This window comes from Macadamia integrifolia, chromosome 6 (assembly GCF_013358625.1).
Source record: "Macadamia integrifolia cultivar HAES 741 chromosome 6, SCU_Mint_v3, whole genome shotgun sequence".
Lineage (NCBI taxonomy): Eukaryota > Viridiplantae > Streptophyta > Magnoliopsida > Proteales > Proteaceae > Macadamia > Macadamia integrifolia.
In genome coordinates this window covers 2,371,205-2,388,481 of record NC_056562.1, presented here as the reverse complement: position 1 = coordinate 2,388,481, position 17,277 = coordinate 2,371,205, and the positions used below count along the sequence as shown (strand labels likewise).

General features: G+C 40.4%; 1 protein-coding gene across 1 annotated transcript in view; it reads left to right on the top strand.

Moving 5' to 3' along the window:
- LOC122081465 (polyadenylation and cleavage factor homolog 4-like) overlaps positions 1-14,486 on the top strand; it is a 19,603-nt gene extending 5,117 nt beyond the window's left edge. The window contains exons 4-7 of the mRNA XM_042648611.1: positions 8,568-9,017; positions 10,622-12,583; positions 13,683-13,845; positions 14,013-14,486. Coding sequence (XP_042504545.1) covers positions 8,568-9,017; positions 10,622-12,583; positions 13,683-13,700 — 2,430 coding nt within the window. The 3' untranslated portion in view covers positions 13,701-13,845; positions 14,013-14,486. The remainder of the gene's footprint in view (positions 1-8,567; positions 9,018-10,621; positions 12,584-13,682; positions 13,846-14,012) is intronic.
- The last annotated feature ends 2,791 nt before the right edge of the window (positions 14,487-17,277 follow it).

Sequence of the window (17,277 nt, the reverse complement as noted above, 5' to 3'; positions counted from 1 at the left end):
CCCCAAAACCCCCACACGACCTTCTTGGTTCGTCTAGGTGGTGGGACAACTATGGTATGAAGCGCTCGTTAGTCTGTCTGGTCCTACACAGCCTGAAGTTATGCCTGGTTTGAGAAAAGAGATGGTACTTCTGTCTATAAAAAAGGGTCACAATCGATTGCAAGTCATGCTCTCTCAGGGTTCCAGGAGAGCATTTGGAGTGGACTGAAGATGGTTCTAACTTCTAACCTTTGGCAGTTTTTGCACAAAAGGGCTACTCAGACTTAAGCCCATGTCCTCCTGCTGGCAGCCCAAGCCTTTATCATCATGCCAAGAAATGGCCCCTAAAAAGAAAGTGCTTTAATGAGCTGTCTAATTCAGCTTATATTGAGCCTAATTAGTTTGGGAATATTGGGTGATGCTTAGTGATGCTTATTATATATCTTTGGAATAATAGTAGACTTCCCGTATTTGTCTGCATTTTTCTTGAGGCTTTTGCGTAGATGTTTGTTGTCAGCACATGGTTGGAGTGTCATTTTGGATAATCAGGTGAAATTGATGGTGTTTGGTGGTGGGACTCTGTACACTCCTTAGTAGTTGGATAGTGAGAGACTAGTTGTTTATCAGAGCATTATGTTTTGACCATTGGATGTTAGATGAAATCCGGTCCTGATCTCAGACTGTTTTTTGGTCAATGAACTGCCTGGTTCCATTAATATCAGTCTACTGGACTGAGGTTCTTCTCTAATGGTTGTAAATAGTTTCTTCTTTGAAAATAAAACATTACAAGACTCAACATATGGCCTTCTTGCTTAGAGACTGTTGAACACTGGATATATAGAATTTATTAGTAGGCTATTAGGTACTTGATAGAAAGTAAGCAAAATTTCATGATATTCAAATATTTTTTATGCTTTCGTTGTTCAAACTGTTTGATCTGTTTCTTGGTTGTTCTTAACTCTTGACAGCTGGTCTCAGCACTAGAATGGTGCATCTAGTCCATTTTGAAATCGTAGTTTTTCCATTTTGTAAACATAGTTATACTCATATCAGGTTGGATTGGAAGCTGCTTATGCTTGGGTTTGGGTCCTATGGAGCATGTTGAAATTTAACCTTTATTCAAGAAGTCCTTTGGCACCATTCCTCGGTTCCACTGCCGTATCAAGTCAGTTCCTATCTTTGAATTATACTGTCTAAGAGCTCTCTCCCACACACATTGATGTCAGACTAGCTACCAAGTTAATCAGTACTAGTAGGATCTATTGTAAACTCCAACAAGACATAGAATAGATCAGATTCAACAGAAAGTACAGATCTGAAAATAGAATCAGATTTAGGTCGAAACTTGCATAAATTGTGTCTCACTAAATAGGGCTCTGTTGGGGTTGTAATTTGGATTGATTGTAGATCCTAGGTAGACAAACAATCCTCAAAATTTGATCAAATCCGGCTGGCTGAATTGAGAGCTCTGGTGATAGCATGAAAAAGGAAACTTTTGGTAACTTTCAATATCTTGAGATTGCAATCTCCAGTGGACCTCAAATTTGGTTCGAAGGTTCCTTGTGTGATGCCTAACTATCCTTCAAAAGTTGAGCCTCAACTGATGTTTGGTTGGGGAGTTATGCTGGAGGAGGAAAAAAGGGAACTTTATGGAAATTCTGCAGTAGCAGCAGCTACAGGCCTTGGTCGGCCTTCAAATTCTGATTGATCCTCTCTCCTATGGTGACTAACCCTAAAAGGGTGTCATCAACAGACTGCAGATCTGGGAGGAACTGCAGGCCGAATCTTCACACAAGTAGGCTCTAATCTGGGCAGCAAGGGCGTGCGCTGATCTCCAATGTGGTGTTGTTTGGCTAGCTTAATCTCACAGTAGAAGCAGTAAAATAGAAAATAAATAAGTCAGAAGGATAGGTAATCGATGGGGGGAAAAATGGGGGATAGGGATGGCTATCTCGGCCTGGGACTCTCACCCTCAAGGCCTCAACTTTCTCAGTCGATGAACAAACCTTTATCTGGTCAAACAGTAAGTAAAGCTCACAGAATTTCATTAATCAACTCTCTAACTAATCTTTAAATCTTACAATATATGCCCATTCATTTATAGATTTGGCCAAGCTTATTACAAAATAGGAAGTAGTAGAAGAGGAAATCAAACAAATAGGAAACTAATTTTTGGAAACAAAAACTTACCAAAATAATTACTTAACCACCAAGCAAACGTAAAAAAAGGAAATAAATCTCTAGCACCCAAAAAGGAAACAAATCCCTGAATGGGAATGAAATCAATGGACAGCTGGGGACTTCTTCTGGAAGCCTGTGATATCTTCTATCAATATGCTAAACTGGCTGGACTTCTGGAAAGTAGAGTTATTGTTCATGGGTACTGTTCATGTGAGGTTTTGAGCTCGTTGAACCAAATAAAACCAGATCAAAACTGAACCAGTATGGCTGGTTCGAATGGTGCAAAATTGGCTCTCAGATTTGAGACAAAAAATGGGCAGCATCGAGTCTTCTTTTTGACAGCTCGATCTACATCATACATACTCTCATTCCCTCCCCCCCCCACACTCTCATTCCCCACTAATTGATGTAGAGCGAGATGACTACTTAGATTAAGAATGTAAATAAAGAATTTATGGTCGAATCTAAAGGAAATTGTCATTAATCTAGGAAACTTGCTGGGATTATGAAGTTCAAGCAACAATTAAGGCTAAGAAATCTAGTTTTAGAACTTGGCAAAGAACTAAGGATGAGGAGGATTTAAAAAGGTATAAATTTGCTAAAAATGAAGTTAGAAGTGATGCGTATCCGGGTTCCAAAATCAGAATCAGATCGCTTATGGGAGCATTCGAATATTCAATAATTCAATTGAACAATCAATGCCAGATTTATAACCATATTGGGTTTACAAAGTGGGATGGCAAAACTATAAATAGCTGAAAGTTAAAACCAGAAGGTAAAAACCAAAGGGTTGTGTAACGTTTAAGGTAGGAGGGGTATTTTTGGAATAGGAAGATAAAAGGGTTAAAATAGAATCAGAGGACAATAGAGGGGTATTTTGGGAAATCAGAAACTAAAGGGTTTTGACAACCCACATTGAGTTGATCAGAGGAGTATCAATGGAGATCGATTTCAACAACTGGGCTGTCCTTGTTACCCAGAAAACAGTGTAGCATTATCGGTTTAATAGAAACAGAAAAATAGAAGAGAGAAATAGCAGTAGCAGATTGATGGGAAGGGAAATAAGAAGAAGAAGAGAGAGAGAAGCATGCAAGGAGTGGTGGAAGGAGAAAGGTCACACAACCATTGTAATCTTACCTACCCGGCACCTAAAACAATTCAAATCAATCCATTCTTCAACTCCTAGCATAATGAATGAGGTTGCAAGCCTATTTATACGAAAACCAAATGAAATCTTCCTAATTAAAGTCTAAAACTAAAATCAACTAAAATCTCCTAATTACTTCCTAAGATCTAATTTTTTTTTTTTTTTTTTTGCTAATGATGGGTATCCAAGCCTCTGGCTTGACTAGTCCCATGGGTCCATACTGACTCCACAGCCGCATGGACCGGGTCATACCATGTGATGCAGATACGGCTGCCCTTTCTTGGCTGGACCAGCATGACCGGCTTTGAAAGCCAAGAGCCAAGAAGAGCCGGTCCAGCCCAGGGTTTTGGTCCAACAAGGGTTGGAAATAAAATTAGTAGTTTACTTAGTATTTTATTTCATGCTTTTATTTTCCAGACTTGAATGTAGGAGTAGGATTTATTTTCTTATTTTGGTTTCCTTTTTATAGTTGTTTCCTAGTTTAGGCTAGTTTCCATTTCAGTTAAGTTTCTAATTTCATGTTTTTATTTTCCTATATATTGGCTGTAATCGATCGAAGATTTAGAGAGAGTAATTTTGATTATTGAATGAATGTGTTGAGTGTGATTCTTCCTTTCCCCCTCTCTACTCTGATTTCCCCTCCCTTCCCTAAGGGTTCTCCATCACCATGGTTGAATGAGAACCATTCAACTTTCACTGAAAGCAGTGAAGAGCACTAAACACCCTTGTGTGAGTGGCTCCAAGGAGGTAAGAGGAGTCGAACTCAGAACTACACGCTTCCTGAGGCGAAGGTCCCTTGCCAACTCGGCTACCCCCTTGGGGTTAAATCCTAAGACCTAATCTAACACAAAATAAAAACATAATAAAGCTCAAATTGGTAATTCCCTACTTAGCCTAATAACTACCAAAATAAAAGATGACAAATATTCCCCAAAATAGAATTAAATAAAATCCTAAAGATCCTCAGATTTGATCCCAAATTGGATCCGGTTCATCTCCATCTGGATACTTATACGGGTTTGGATCGGTCTAAAGTTATGCGCCTAAGTAAGAAAGGTAGTAGGAAAAACGAGGACTAAGAAATATGAGGGTTTTTTCTTTTTAAACAATTGTAGCACAAATGAAGGGGAAATAGATATCTATAAATTAACTAAAATGAAGGAAAGGAAAAGTTAGAGATTTCAACCATATTAGATGCATTAAAAGTGAAGATAAAGTATTAACAAATACTGCGAATATTAAAGAGAGATGAAAAAATGTTTCTAATGAAAATAATACAAGTATTAGTATTTTAGAAAGTTGCAATTTCCATCAAGAAACCACGGGTCTTAGATATATACGAAAAATTAGGGTGTTTGAACTTTGAAGTAAAAGAATCTTTAAAGAAGATGAAAATGATTAAAGAAATTGGTCTAGATGGTGTAAAACTTGGCTAACTAAGTTGTTTAATAAGATCTTTTTTTTTTTTTCTTTTTTTGGTACGAGTTGTTTAATAAGATCATGAGCACACAAAAAAATGGTAGATGAATAAAGAAATATTGTGGTTTTGATTTGTAAAAGTAAAGTTGATATTCAAAGCTGTAATGACTATGCAAAAATAAAACTTATGAGTCATACTATGAAATTATGGGAGAGAGTAATTGAAACATGCTTGAGACAAGAAACTAATATTTTGGATGACCAATTTGGTTTTATGCCAAGAAGATTAACCATGGAAGTCATTTATTTACTTACGAGACTATGGGAAATATTTTGAGAATGTAAGAAGGGACTCTATTTGTCATTATTGACTTAGAAAAATCTCATGGTAGAGTCTCTAGAGAGTTAATTTGGTAAGTATTAGAGACAAAAAGTGTTCTGAGTAAGTATGTGGACATAACTAAAGATATGTATGATGGTGTAGTGATGAATGTTTCGGTGTAAGGCTGCGTAATTCTCACCCCCGTCCCCCCCGTGAACATCGCATATGCGGGAGCCTTTTGTATCGGGTACAACCTTTTTTTTTATGATGGTGTAGTGACCAGTGTAAGACCTATTGGGGGGGGGGAGTTAGGATATTAAATTCCCAAGTATAGTTAGATTATGTAAGGATCAGATTAAAACACATTTGTTTATATTAATCATAGATGAATTGACTAGAGATATTCAACATCAAATCCCTTGGTGTATGCTTTTTTGTTGATGATATTGCTTTGGTGGATGAAATAAAAGCAAGGATAAATGCAAAGTCGGAATTATAGCGATCAGCCTTGGAATCAAAGGGTTTTAAGATAAGTAGAACAAAAATAGAATATATCATGTGTAACTTTAGTAACCATATGATTGAAAGTGAGGTGAAAATTGATGATAGGGAGATACTGCAAAGTGAGAATTTTGGATACCTTAGTTTAATCATATCATAAATAAAGGAGAAATAGAGGATGATTTGACACAGAATTAGCATAGGGTGGGGTCTGGAGTGTTGTGTGATCAATGTATCTCTTATAACTTAAGGAAAATTTTCTAGAACAGTTATACGACCAATAGTGATGTACGGAGTTGAATGTTGGGCAGTAAAGAAACAACATATAAATAAATTTGATTTAGCTGAAATGAGATTGTTGGGATGGATGAGTGGTAAAATTGAAAAAGAAGAAATAATGAATGAACAAATTAGGGCTAATTTAGGAGTAGCTTTGATACATGATAAGTTGTGACAAAACGGATTGAAGTGGCATGGAGATGTGCAACAGAGGCCTTTGAATGCCCCAGTACAGAGGGGTGATTTGATTATGATTGAAGGAGTTAAAAGAGCCAAGGGTAGACCTAAAATGACTCTAGGAGAAGTGGTGAGGAAAGACATGCATAGATTGGGATTAGTAACAAGTATGTATGTTTTTTTTTTTTTTTTTTGATGTATAATTAAATTCATTACCAAGAGGAAGAATATACAAAGGAGAGGATTGAGGGGCGGGGGGAAACCAAAATACAAGCCCAAGAGGAGGCATCAAGGGCCAGGGGGTCTGGCTAAAGAAGGGGGCATCAAGGGTGGAATGGTGGAGGGAGGGAGACCATAGGGAACAACAATAAGCTTGTTTTTTGGGGAGTTACGAGCCATGTGAGGACGAAGGCAACCAAGCTTGAAGCTAACATAAAAAAGATGACATTCCAAATCTTATCAAAAGAACGAGAGTTGAAAGTTCATCTACGTAGATTTCGCTCCATCCAAATGTGGTTGATGGTGGCCGCAAAGGCGAGTGTATCAACCTTATCACAAATAGAAGATCCGCCAAAAGTCATGTCAATCCAGTCTAGACAAGGGGAGGATGGATCTATATGATAGCCAAATGGATCTGAGAACCTTCTTCCAATTTGAAGAGGAGAGGACAAGAGAAAAAAAGATGGTCGACATCTTCAGTGCCTTTTAGCATAGGCAGCAGGAGGGGGATACGAATACCTGAATATGCCGGTAGATAAGGGGAGATTAGGTGGTGAGGTAGTTCGATAGGGCATGCCGTGGTGGGGAACATGGCCTTTAAACCAAACGAGTATTTTAAACAAGTCTGGCTTTTTTTTTTTTTGGGATGAATAAATAATTTCATTGCCAAGAGAAGAAGAGTATATAGGGGGGGAAGCGGGGAGAACCTAGAAGGAACAAGCCCGACAAGACGGGGGGATCAAAACCAAGCACAATGGCGAAAGCCAGGGGGGCTAGGGGAGAGGATGGTGGAAGAGAGATCCCAGGGAACAATAATGAGTATGTTCCTTGAGGTGTTTCTGACCGGATGAGAGCACCTGGATGCGATCTTGGTGGAGACGTCAAAATATATGGCATTCCAAGCCTTGTCAAAAGAACGAGGCTTGGGAGTCTATCTACGAAGATTCCTCTCCCTTCAGTTATGGTTAATGGTAGCAGAAGGTAAGCTTGCTGTTAGTGTCACAAACGGAAGACCTTGTATAAGTCATATCGACCTAGATCCATTCTCTACTAAGGGGGAGCACTCTTCTTCTACTGGGCCAGCACCGACTAAGAACCTTGTTCCAGATAGAGGCGGAGAAGGGACAGGAGAAAAGAAGATGGTCAACATCTTTAGGGCTATTCCAGTAGAGACAACAAGAAGTTGAACTTGAATGTGTCTAGAATTCAGGTATGATTGGGTAGGGAGGCAGCTGGAAAGAGCACGCCAAGCAGTGAAACTATGGCAGGGAATGTGGCTTTTGTGCCAAATGATATTGCACCAAGGGAGGTGGAGGAGCCATTGCCAATAGTGTAATGGATGGCTTCGAGGGCTTCAGATCTGGAGCTAAGAATGTTGCGCCAGACCCAAAAGGCATCATTGGAATGGGAAGCGGTCCGGAGAGAATTGGTTTTGAGGAGAGATGAGTAAACCATGACACCCAAATGCTCTTTTGTTTGGTGTCAATCTTCTAGATGAGCTTGAGAATGCCCGCAGTGTTAACATCCCTAGTTCTTCTAAGGCCAAGGCCTCCTTTTGTTTGGGAATACAATGATCCCTAGCTGATGGGATGGAGGAATTTGGAGAACTCTCCCCCTTTCCAGAGGAAGGAGCAAAGGAGGGATTCAATGGCCTTAATTATGGAGTAAGGGATGCTAGACCAGTGAAGGTACATGGATTGAAGAACCGATCTGGTGTGCTCAAGATGGCCGGCATAGGAGAGGGGCCTCCCTTTCCATAGCTGCAGCCTTTTTTTGATCAGATCAAGCATTTGGGTGCAGTGATGAGCTGAGAGCCTAGCATTGATGAGAGGCAGCCGTAAGTACTTGACAGGGAGGAGACCTGGAGAGAAAACCGTCGTTCTTTTTTCTATCAAAGTATGGCTTTAAATAGAGATGATTGGAGAAAAAGGAGTAGCTGACCCCATTTTGTTGGGATAAGGTTGAGTTGAATGAAATTGGGTATTTTAGATATATTTTTAGTATTTTCTGTCCTTTTTTCTATTATATTATTAATTGAAATTTGATAGTTTTAGATGTTTAAGTATAACAAACCAATTAGTAGTCATTACCTTGCATTTGGTTGAGTCTTGAGCTATGGATCCTGATGAGATCTGGGCCTAGGATGTATAATAATGTTGCATCAAAACTTCTGATGATTGCCTCTGCTGAGGATGCTGCAAGGCTGTATGGAACTAATATTGGTAGTGGAAGGCCATGGAGAGATCCTCTTGTTAAGATGTATGCAATGTTTCATTTTGTGTGTGTGTGTGAAATACTTTGTATATTTTTCTACCTGACCATAATTTACCTTATATTTTGCAGAACTCTCAGCGTCCCCAAAGGGAAGTGTTAAGTGAGCCTGTTCAAGAGAACACTGGTGAGGCATATGGAGATTATGAATATGGTTCGGATCTTTCGAGGCATCCGGACATGGGAACAGGGAGTGGCAGTGATAGGCTTAGTGAGAGGGGACTTGACAAGACGTATGGAGTGGGAAGCAGTACTGTGGACTCAGTTGTTGGCCAAAGAAATGGGTCTGGTGCACAGCATAGATTTTCAAAATACCAAGCATCGAGACCTGCTCAAGCTGCTGCTCAGCTTCCGTTAACACTGAGCACTGCAAAGAAAAGTAGCAGAGGGATGTATAGGAACTGGAAAAATTCTGAGGAAGAAGAGTACATTTGGGATGATATGAACTTCAGATTGATGGATCACGGGGCCCGTGATAGCTCAAGGAGAGATGGTTGGACTTCAGATGATTCAGAAAAGCTGGTAAGCTTGCAAAGGTGAAAAATAAATTTAAAAAAAAAAGAAAAAAAAACTTTGAAACTGGGCGAATATGACCTTCTGGTGTGTTTACTTTTACTGTGGTTATATGTTCTCTCTTTTTGGAGACTGACTCATTGCTATTCCATCTCCCCTGCTGTCTTATTCTTTTTTCGGAAAGAGGGGGAGGGTAGGGTTGGTGATGTCTTCAAGAGTGTTAATATGCGATAATGTGTGCTCCAGACCCACCCTCCCGGTAAAAAAAAAAAAAAAAAAAAATTGCGGTGCTCTTGTTGGAACAAGTGCCTTGAAGTGCCCTACCTGAACTCTTCATGTATCCCCGGAGTACCTGTGGCAACAACATAGTTGTTAAGCCACACCCTCCCAAGGCCTAAGGCCCTTCAGAATGGGCAAGGTGTGCATTCACCTAGTTTTTGCCAATTGGCCGTTGCCTTGGTTGCCATTTTATTTTTTTACAAACTCGTCTGTCATTTTAATGCTTTTATAGTCCAATTTGTTGCAGTTTATCCCCCCTTTAGGGGTTAAAATTGAAAAAATAAATGTAACTAAGCCCTAAAGTTGTTGTAATTGGAAAATTATTACTAACTTGATGCTTCTTTTGATGAGTGTTGAATCATTATTATTGATTGTTGAATGGTTGATGTCTCCTCTTTAGTTTATATTATATAGGGAGTGTTCTCTGTGGGAGGTTGGGGGAGTGCAGCCTCCACCAGCACTCCTCACAGTCTCTCTCTCTCGCTTTCCCCTCTGCGTATATAGGTAATTTCACATGGGGGAGGAGAGAGGCAGACTGGCGCAGAAGCTGCGTTGTCCCACAGGGAATATCCCTATTTTATATTATCACTAAGTTGAATAAGATTATCATAACTTGTTGAGGATGGTAAATAATAAGTACGGACATAATCTGAAAGGTCCTAAATTAAACCTGATTTATGCACGCCTTGACCAATCAGCCCTTGCCTAGCTTGCCTAGGCTCCAGGCAAACACCTTTGCACCTTGACACTGGTTGACATGACAAAACCTGGGTATGGGTATGGGATGTGTGTCGACATCCACCCATAAGTCGTACACTTGGACATAACCAAGAAGAAGAAGAAAAGTAAACCCTTTTCTTATGATACATTAACTTCCATTTTCGATACATTTTTGCTGAGTCCTTGTATCCATACCATTTTTGGATACTCCCTGTAACGAAAGTTTTGGGGGACAAGGTGAATCCGTATATGTGTTTTCCCTTGCATTTGATGGACTTGGATGAATATGATGTGTGTTTACCTGAGTAGATTACTGCCAAATGTCTTTACCAAAAAAAAAAAAAGAAAAAATTTACTGCCAAATGTAGAAACGTGTGTTGAACAACATACCAAGGATTAATGAGAAGCCATTGCAATATTCTAGTGGGGCTTGACATGCATGTGCTCTTTCTCCAAAAAGTTTTCTGTGGAAAACAAAAAGGAAAAATGAAAAATCTGCCATTGCCATTGCCATTGCCAGTCTTCTTGTTTGAGATAATAGTATAAAGTTATCTGGATGATTAGCAATTGACTTCACATAATTTTGCATGTTGAATTACCTTTACCATGTGCAGGAGGAAGAACACCTTCCACAACCTCGGAGTGAACATGATATTGGGTCTAGGGTTAATAGAGAAACTTCCTTGGATTCAAAATCCATTACACAAAGAGGACAAGCAGCATTTGGGTATCGAACATCACCGACATGGTCATTACAAGAGCCACACCTCTTAGATAATACCCATACAAGCCAAACTTCAATGGTTTCAGCTGGTTCAGATTCTCGGAGTGGTACATCTTTGACCAGGGCCGGTCTTCGTTCCCAGATGGTTCCATCATCGGTATCTGCTGGAGTTTTAGGGCAGCAACGGCATCTTCCTCCAGGTTCTGCATCCCCATCCAGACAGTCTCACATTCCCCAGCATCCTCATTCACCTTCATCTTCACTTCATCAGCGTCAACCATCACATGATTTGTCTGAGCAAGACCGTCTGCAAGAACAATCCTTTGATCAGCCTGCTTTAAAACCATCTCAGCTTGCAGGATCATTGAGTTGTGTGCCACAAGAGTCTTTCAACATCCCCGTTAATCAGCTTGGAACTACTCAAAATTTGCAGTTAAATCAATCACCACCTCCCCAACATTTACGAACACCTTCTCCTTTAATCGCTTTTCCTCAACTAAAGCCTCATGCTCCTTTCTCACAGCAGCAGCCACAGGCAGATAAATTACTGTCTCAATTTTCTGGTCAGTCCCAGAAGCCACTGCATCAAGGCCCAAATTTTGGATCTCTAACAACAGGGTCTTCTGTGCTGAGCCATTCAAATTGTTCTGCAGCAGATCAAATTGGAGAATCTAATGCTAGTAGTTTATTAAGTGCAATTTTGGAAAAGGGATTACTTTCAAACAACTTAGCTAGTGGTGGTTTCCCCAACCTTAACTTCCAGGAGTCGGGTTCGTTGCCAAGTAGTATGAATATACAGCCCCCTCTGCCAAGTGGACCTCCCCCTGTCCTCCATGCTGCATCCTCAATTCCCATGGTTTCGGAAGCTTCTTTATTGGCTACGGTATCCCATGGGAATGCATCAACTATATCAGCACTCCCTCAGAGGACAACTGTGCGGCCTCCTCTGCCTCCTGGACCTCCTCCTCCTTCATCTATTGGAGGTAGCACAACAGTGCAGATGTCAAGTGTAACTAGTGGTGCTCCTAATTCTCTTTCAAGTCTTTTGAGTTCATTAGTTGCCAAGGGATTAATATCTTCTTCAACAACAGAGTCATCAACTGTTCCTGCTACCCAGATGCTGAGTCAAAACCAAAGCCATAGCACTGGCCCAATTACCAGTAGTTCCATGTCAGTTTCCTCAAGTCCAGATGCTGCGATCATCCCTTCATCTTATGGTAATGAACTTCCTTTTACAGAATCTTGCCCGAAGAGCACAACTAGCTTGTCTCAAGGCACCACAAGTGAATCCAATTCCAAGGGCCTCATAGGTATTGAGTTCAAGCCAGAGATTATCCGAGAACCACATCCCTCAGTTATCAGTGGCCTCTTTGATGACGTTCCATATCACTGCAAGATCTGTGGTCTTGGAATTAGACTTGAGGAAAGACTCAATAAACATATGGAGTGGCATGCTTCAAAGAAATCTGAACAAAGTAGTTGCAACTTGGTTTCAAGGAGATGGTTTGCAAATTTGGGTGACTGGATTGCTGGGAAAGAAGGGCACTTTTCTGCGCCTACATCTGCTGCTTCAATTGAAATTTCAGTTGATGCATTGGATGAGAGTGAACATGCAGTCCTTGCTGATGAAAGCCAATGTGTGTGTTTATTATGTGGGGAGCTGTTCGAGGATTTTTACAATTTTGAAAGAGATGAATGGATGTTCAAAGGAGCAGTTTATATGACCCTCCCAGCTGGGGATGGCAATGGGGGAACTACTGGTGGGAGTGCTGTCCAGGGTCCCATTGTGCATGCAAACTGTATTTCACAAAGTAATGTTCATGACTTGGGATGGACTGAGCGCGTTAAATTGGTAAGGTTCTTGTCCCTTGAAAGGAAGGGTATTGCTAGATCTGACCTCTGTCTTGATGTAGTTGTGTTTCATGTGTGGAACTCATGGGAGGGATTTGCTTCACTCTTGTGTGTTGCACTACAAAATCTCCTCTCCCAGACTTTTGACCTGATTGGACAATCTTAATTCATCTACTTGTGCTTCTCATCTGGATCTACAATAGTCCTGTTAGTGTACCTAGGAGTTAACCGGTCTTGTTCTGTGGAGTCCCATGCAAATAGAGGTTCCTGATCCTCTGCTTGTCTTAACCATCAAAGCCAATAGGGAGTCTGGACTGGAGCTCAGATATGAAGGGTGCAGTGTTTCTTCTCCTCTTTTCTTTTCTTTTGGATGATGAGCTTAATTAAGTGCCTTTTTTTATTCATCCAATACCCCCGTGTGCCTGAGAATATTTTTGCGTTATCTGTGACTATGTTTGGACAATTTTCTCTCATGCTATAATTTTGACCTGTAACCCTAAAAAAACTGTCCACATCAGGAGTCTTTTACTTGAGATTGTGAGGCCAGATTATGGTCCTTGGAGCGCTAGAATTTAGATTGTTCCCCTTAGTCCAGGGAAAGCCTTCAATAGAGTGTGATGACCCAAGTAGTCGGTATAAAGCTTCATTAAGCTAGTTTTGGTTGAATCTTTGTTATCATTTTTCCTTCTCCTCTTGCCAAATTTTTTTTCTTATGGATTCAATGTCAAAATTATTAACAAGTGGCCAGTCATGACTAAATTAGAAAACTTCATTATAATACTGAATAAATTTCTGATGCTACAATACCAGAAAGGGATACTGAGCATGTGCCACAGCGGGAGCTGTTAATTTCTATTTCTGTTGTGTATATGTGAATTGTTGGTCTGGAAAACAAAGATTGTAATGCTGGTTTGGTTGCAATGACTAGTACCCGTCCTGGTGTTCTCTTGCTGCTTGGGCAGTTGCAATGCATGGTCCCTTCTCTTTCTGCATCACCATCGTATTCATATGTGGATGAGCTGCTTGGAAATTATTCTTGCTTGTTGGGTGAATAATAAATTTTAGATGTTGATGGTCTCATGTTTGGTTTTGTTTTGCAGGAACAGGCAGATGGATGATGCTTCAAAGTTATGAATTCACACCATTATTGTAATGAGGGTCGGATGAATAAACTAGCACATGATATCCAGGTTTACCCTTTGTCCATCAGGCAAATTGGCTGGTACTTGAAAATGGGATTGGGGCCAAGCTGCTCCCCAATCAGTATGTTTTCTTTTCCCTATCGTTTCATATTCTCAAAAGAAATATATAATACAAAATCCATAGATACTTGGCTCATTTGATTTCTTCTCTAAAATATGGTTTTTTGGTTTTCCTTAAATCTCCTTTTCTTCCAGCTGCCTTAAGTTGTTTTTATGCTTTAATTCCAGCATCCGATCCCTAGCTACTGAAGAATCCCAACGTGGAAGCGGCTCTGCTATTGGTGCATCGCATTTTCACCTTAAAGCAAATGGCAATGGATATCATTAATACAACAAAAGGAACTTATGGAAGTTGGTTGCTTCATTTTTCGTAGATCCAAGGCTAAAGAGAAGATTCAATTGATCTCAGCGGCTTCCTGGACGTGAATATGTAGTTCTTTGCTGTTGACATTATGGGTATATGTTGAGATTTGTATTCCAATGCTTGCCTTCTGATGGAGGTTCCTTTACTCTTTTATATTTTAGTATTTCCCTCCCTTTTTATTTTTGGAGGGTTGGGGAGAATCAAGGGATCGTGGACCCAGAGTGTATTTTCCCTTGGATCATACTGATGTTCAGAGAGTTTCAGAAGTGTTATGCCTGAGGAAAATTATAATTTTTTTTCCTTTTCTATTGAAGCAACTAGACGGTGCAGTTCCTCCATGAGAGCGCATCTGAGTGGATGTCTCCAATGCTGCAATGGCATCAGTGCTAGTGGTGGCATGGACCATGTTTGACCGTTTGGTCTTTTACATGTAATGTTTGATTTCTAGCTTTTGCCACAAGGTTTCCAATGCTGACACAACAATGGATTACACAATCTGGACATGTAGTTCATCCAGCCCATATCTGAATTCAGCATTCCTGTCATAGGAAGTTCATATTGTTCATGGTATTTGCCCGTTTCTTCTTAGAATCGGTTTTCTCATACCATTTAACTGTTGTTCTGTGCTGATGCAGAGATACGGGATAGATTTTCTGATCGATATCAATCCCTGCTGATTCCGATAGGAATCGGGTAACCAGTACTGATACCTCAAACTAGGAATGTGAGTGATCTATGTTTTCTGGTGGTCTTGAAATACAGATTAAGGCTGCTTAAAAGTAGGGGTTTTTAACAAGTATTTCAAACCCCTGCAGATAAATGAAAAAGGTGTCAATCTTATGGTTTTAAGTATTGGTATTGTATCAGTTATAGGTATTGTTGGTTTTGTATGGTATTACTGGTTTTGTATGGTATCAATATTGATATCCGGGGGTAGGGGAAGAAGTGAACGGGGTTTCGGATCTCTCCATAGAGCACATCGCCTATAGAGGCCTGGTTGGGCAACATGTGGACAAATGAATCCAATGGTCTTAAAAAGAAAAAAAAAAATAAAACCAAGCAGACTTCTATCCACTTAAACCCATTCACTCCTTATTTCGATATATACCCGACACCCTAAGTCAGATTTAACCCACCCAAGAAAGAAGAAATGGAACCTAGTAGCTGTTGCAACTCCTTTTTTTCTCTCTCCCATTCCCCTCTCTGCCTCTCGTGCAGACCAGGCCCCAAGCTCTTCCCTTTCTCTCTGCCGCGGGCCGCTGCAAGATCAAAAGTTTTCTCTTCACTCCCAACAAAGAACATAGATCAAAAGCTTTCCTTCACTCCAACAAAGTACATAGACGAGTCTTCGTTTGATTGCAGCTTTCTTCCCTCTCTTTTGAGTAATTAGAGAGAGAGAGAGAGAGAGAGAGAGAGAAGAAATTGGAGATGAGGAATGTTATATTAATATAAGTAAATATGCCAATGCAACTTATTGATATGCTATTTAAATATCTAATGATAATAATAAAACTAACCTGATGCAGGACCAATTAGGCTTGATCAAGTCTTAGCTATTCGGTTTGGATTGTTAGCTATTCGGTTTGGACTCGCTGTGGTGTGAGAACTAAATCCTGTGGGTTTTGGGTGGTTTCCCCACCTATGCGGTGTAGATTCACTGTGGTGCATGGGGGAAATGAGGTTATCCTGTGGCTTTTGGGTGGATTCCCTACCTATGCAGGGGAGGATTCTCATCTGTTTATTTTCTGCTGATATACCTAATCTCTCTGCAATACATCTTCTTAGTCTTTTTGTTCTTGTCCATTGATTCTTGGATTCCTAATCTTTCTCTCTCAATTCTGCCATGTTACCATCAAATTTGAATCCTAATCCTTCCAAACCATTCCCTGTCAGACACTACCAGAAAACTCTTGACTTCTGAGCTACAATTATTCTATCCCCATTGCACTCTGTTGTAGAGATGAGAGTGGTAGAGAAAGAAAGGAGTTGCAGCGGCGACCTAGGGTTCAAATTTTTTTTTTTGGGTGAGTTCGGTCAAGTTAGGATGTCATATATGACGAAATAGGGAGTGAACGGGCTTCAGCAGGCCTGAACCAAGTGAGCTAGGCACTTGTTCATGTCTCAGTTCCATCTTAATTACAAAGAAAATTAAAGTTTACATCAAACAACGCATAAGAACTTTCCCACGACCATGGAACGTCATCAGTCAGGAGGGAGCGTTCAAGACTTCTAAGGACGTAGATGTCTCTATCAGAGCACTTATTGCTGATATTTTGCACCTGTTTACTAACTTTGAGCGGGTCTCTTTTTAGCATATATCAAGGGATTGTTGGTGTATGATGTCTCGTATTCTGTCACAATTTAATCCAGGGAGTACTAGTACAGCACCTAGACAGCCAGGACGGCGGCCCCACAAGCCGGTTAGCGGGCTATGGGTGTTGCAAGGGGGGCAGGAGGCCCCACTGCATAGCAGGGGATGTAGGGGGGCGCAGTCCCCCGCTCGATTTTTTTTTTTTATTTGAGGGCAATTGTAGTTTAATCCGGATTAGGGTGGCAATTGTAGTTTAATCCGGATTAGGGTTTTTTTTCGCTATATATTTGTAGCGAGGGTTTCTTTCTCTGTAATGCAAGCAATACTGAGAGGTGTGAGGACGAGCGCTGTAACCCTATTCTCCATTGATAGTGAAGCAGGATCTCATCTCACCGGGGACATAGGCAACCTTTTCGAACCTCGTAAAATCTGTATGCATTATTTGTTTTGTTTTTCCGTTATCTTCTGCATCGTTTTAGGGTTGCGTTTCTACAAATTGGTATCAGAGCTCTAGGTTTCTGTTTTCTAGGATTTACTATCACGATGGCAGGGAAGGGATCGAATGTCAAGTATGACATCGAGAGGTTTAATGGGAAGAACAATTTCACCCTCTGGCGTCAAAGGATGAAGGATCTTCTGATACAGCAGGGTTTGGCGAAAACGTTGTTGGGAAAGTCGAAGAATCCTACAAAAATTACTAACGAAGATTGGGAAGAGATGGAGGAAAACGCGGTAAGTGCTATTCGATTAAATCTTTCTAATGATGCCCTACAATATGTTGTGGGTATCGAATCTGCACCGCAGTTATGGACGAAACT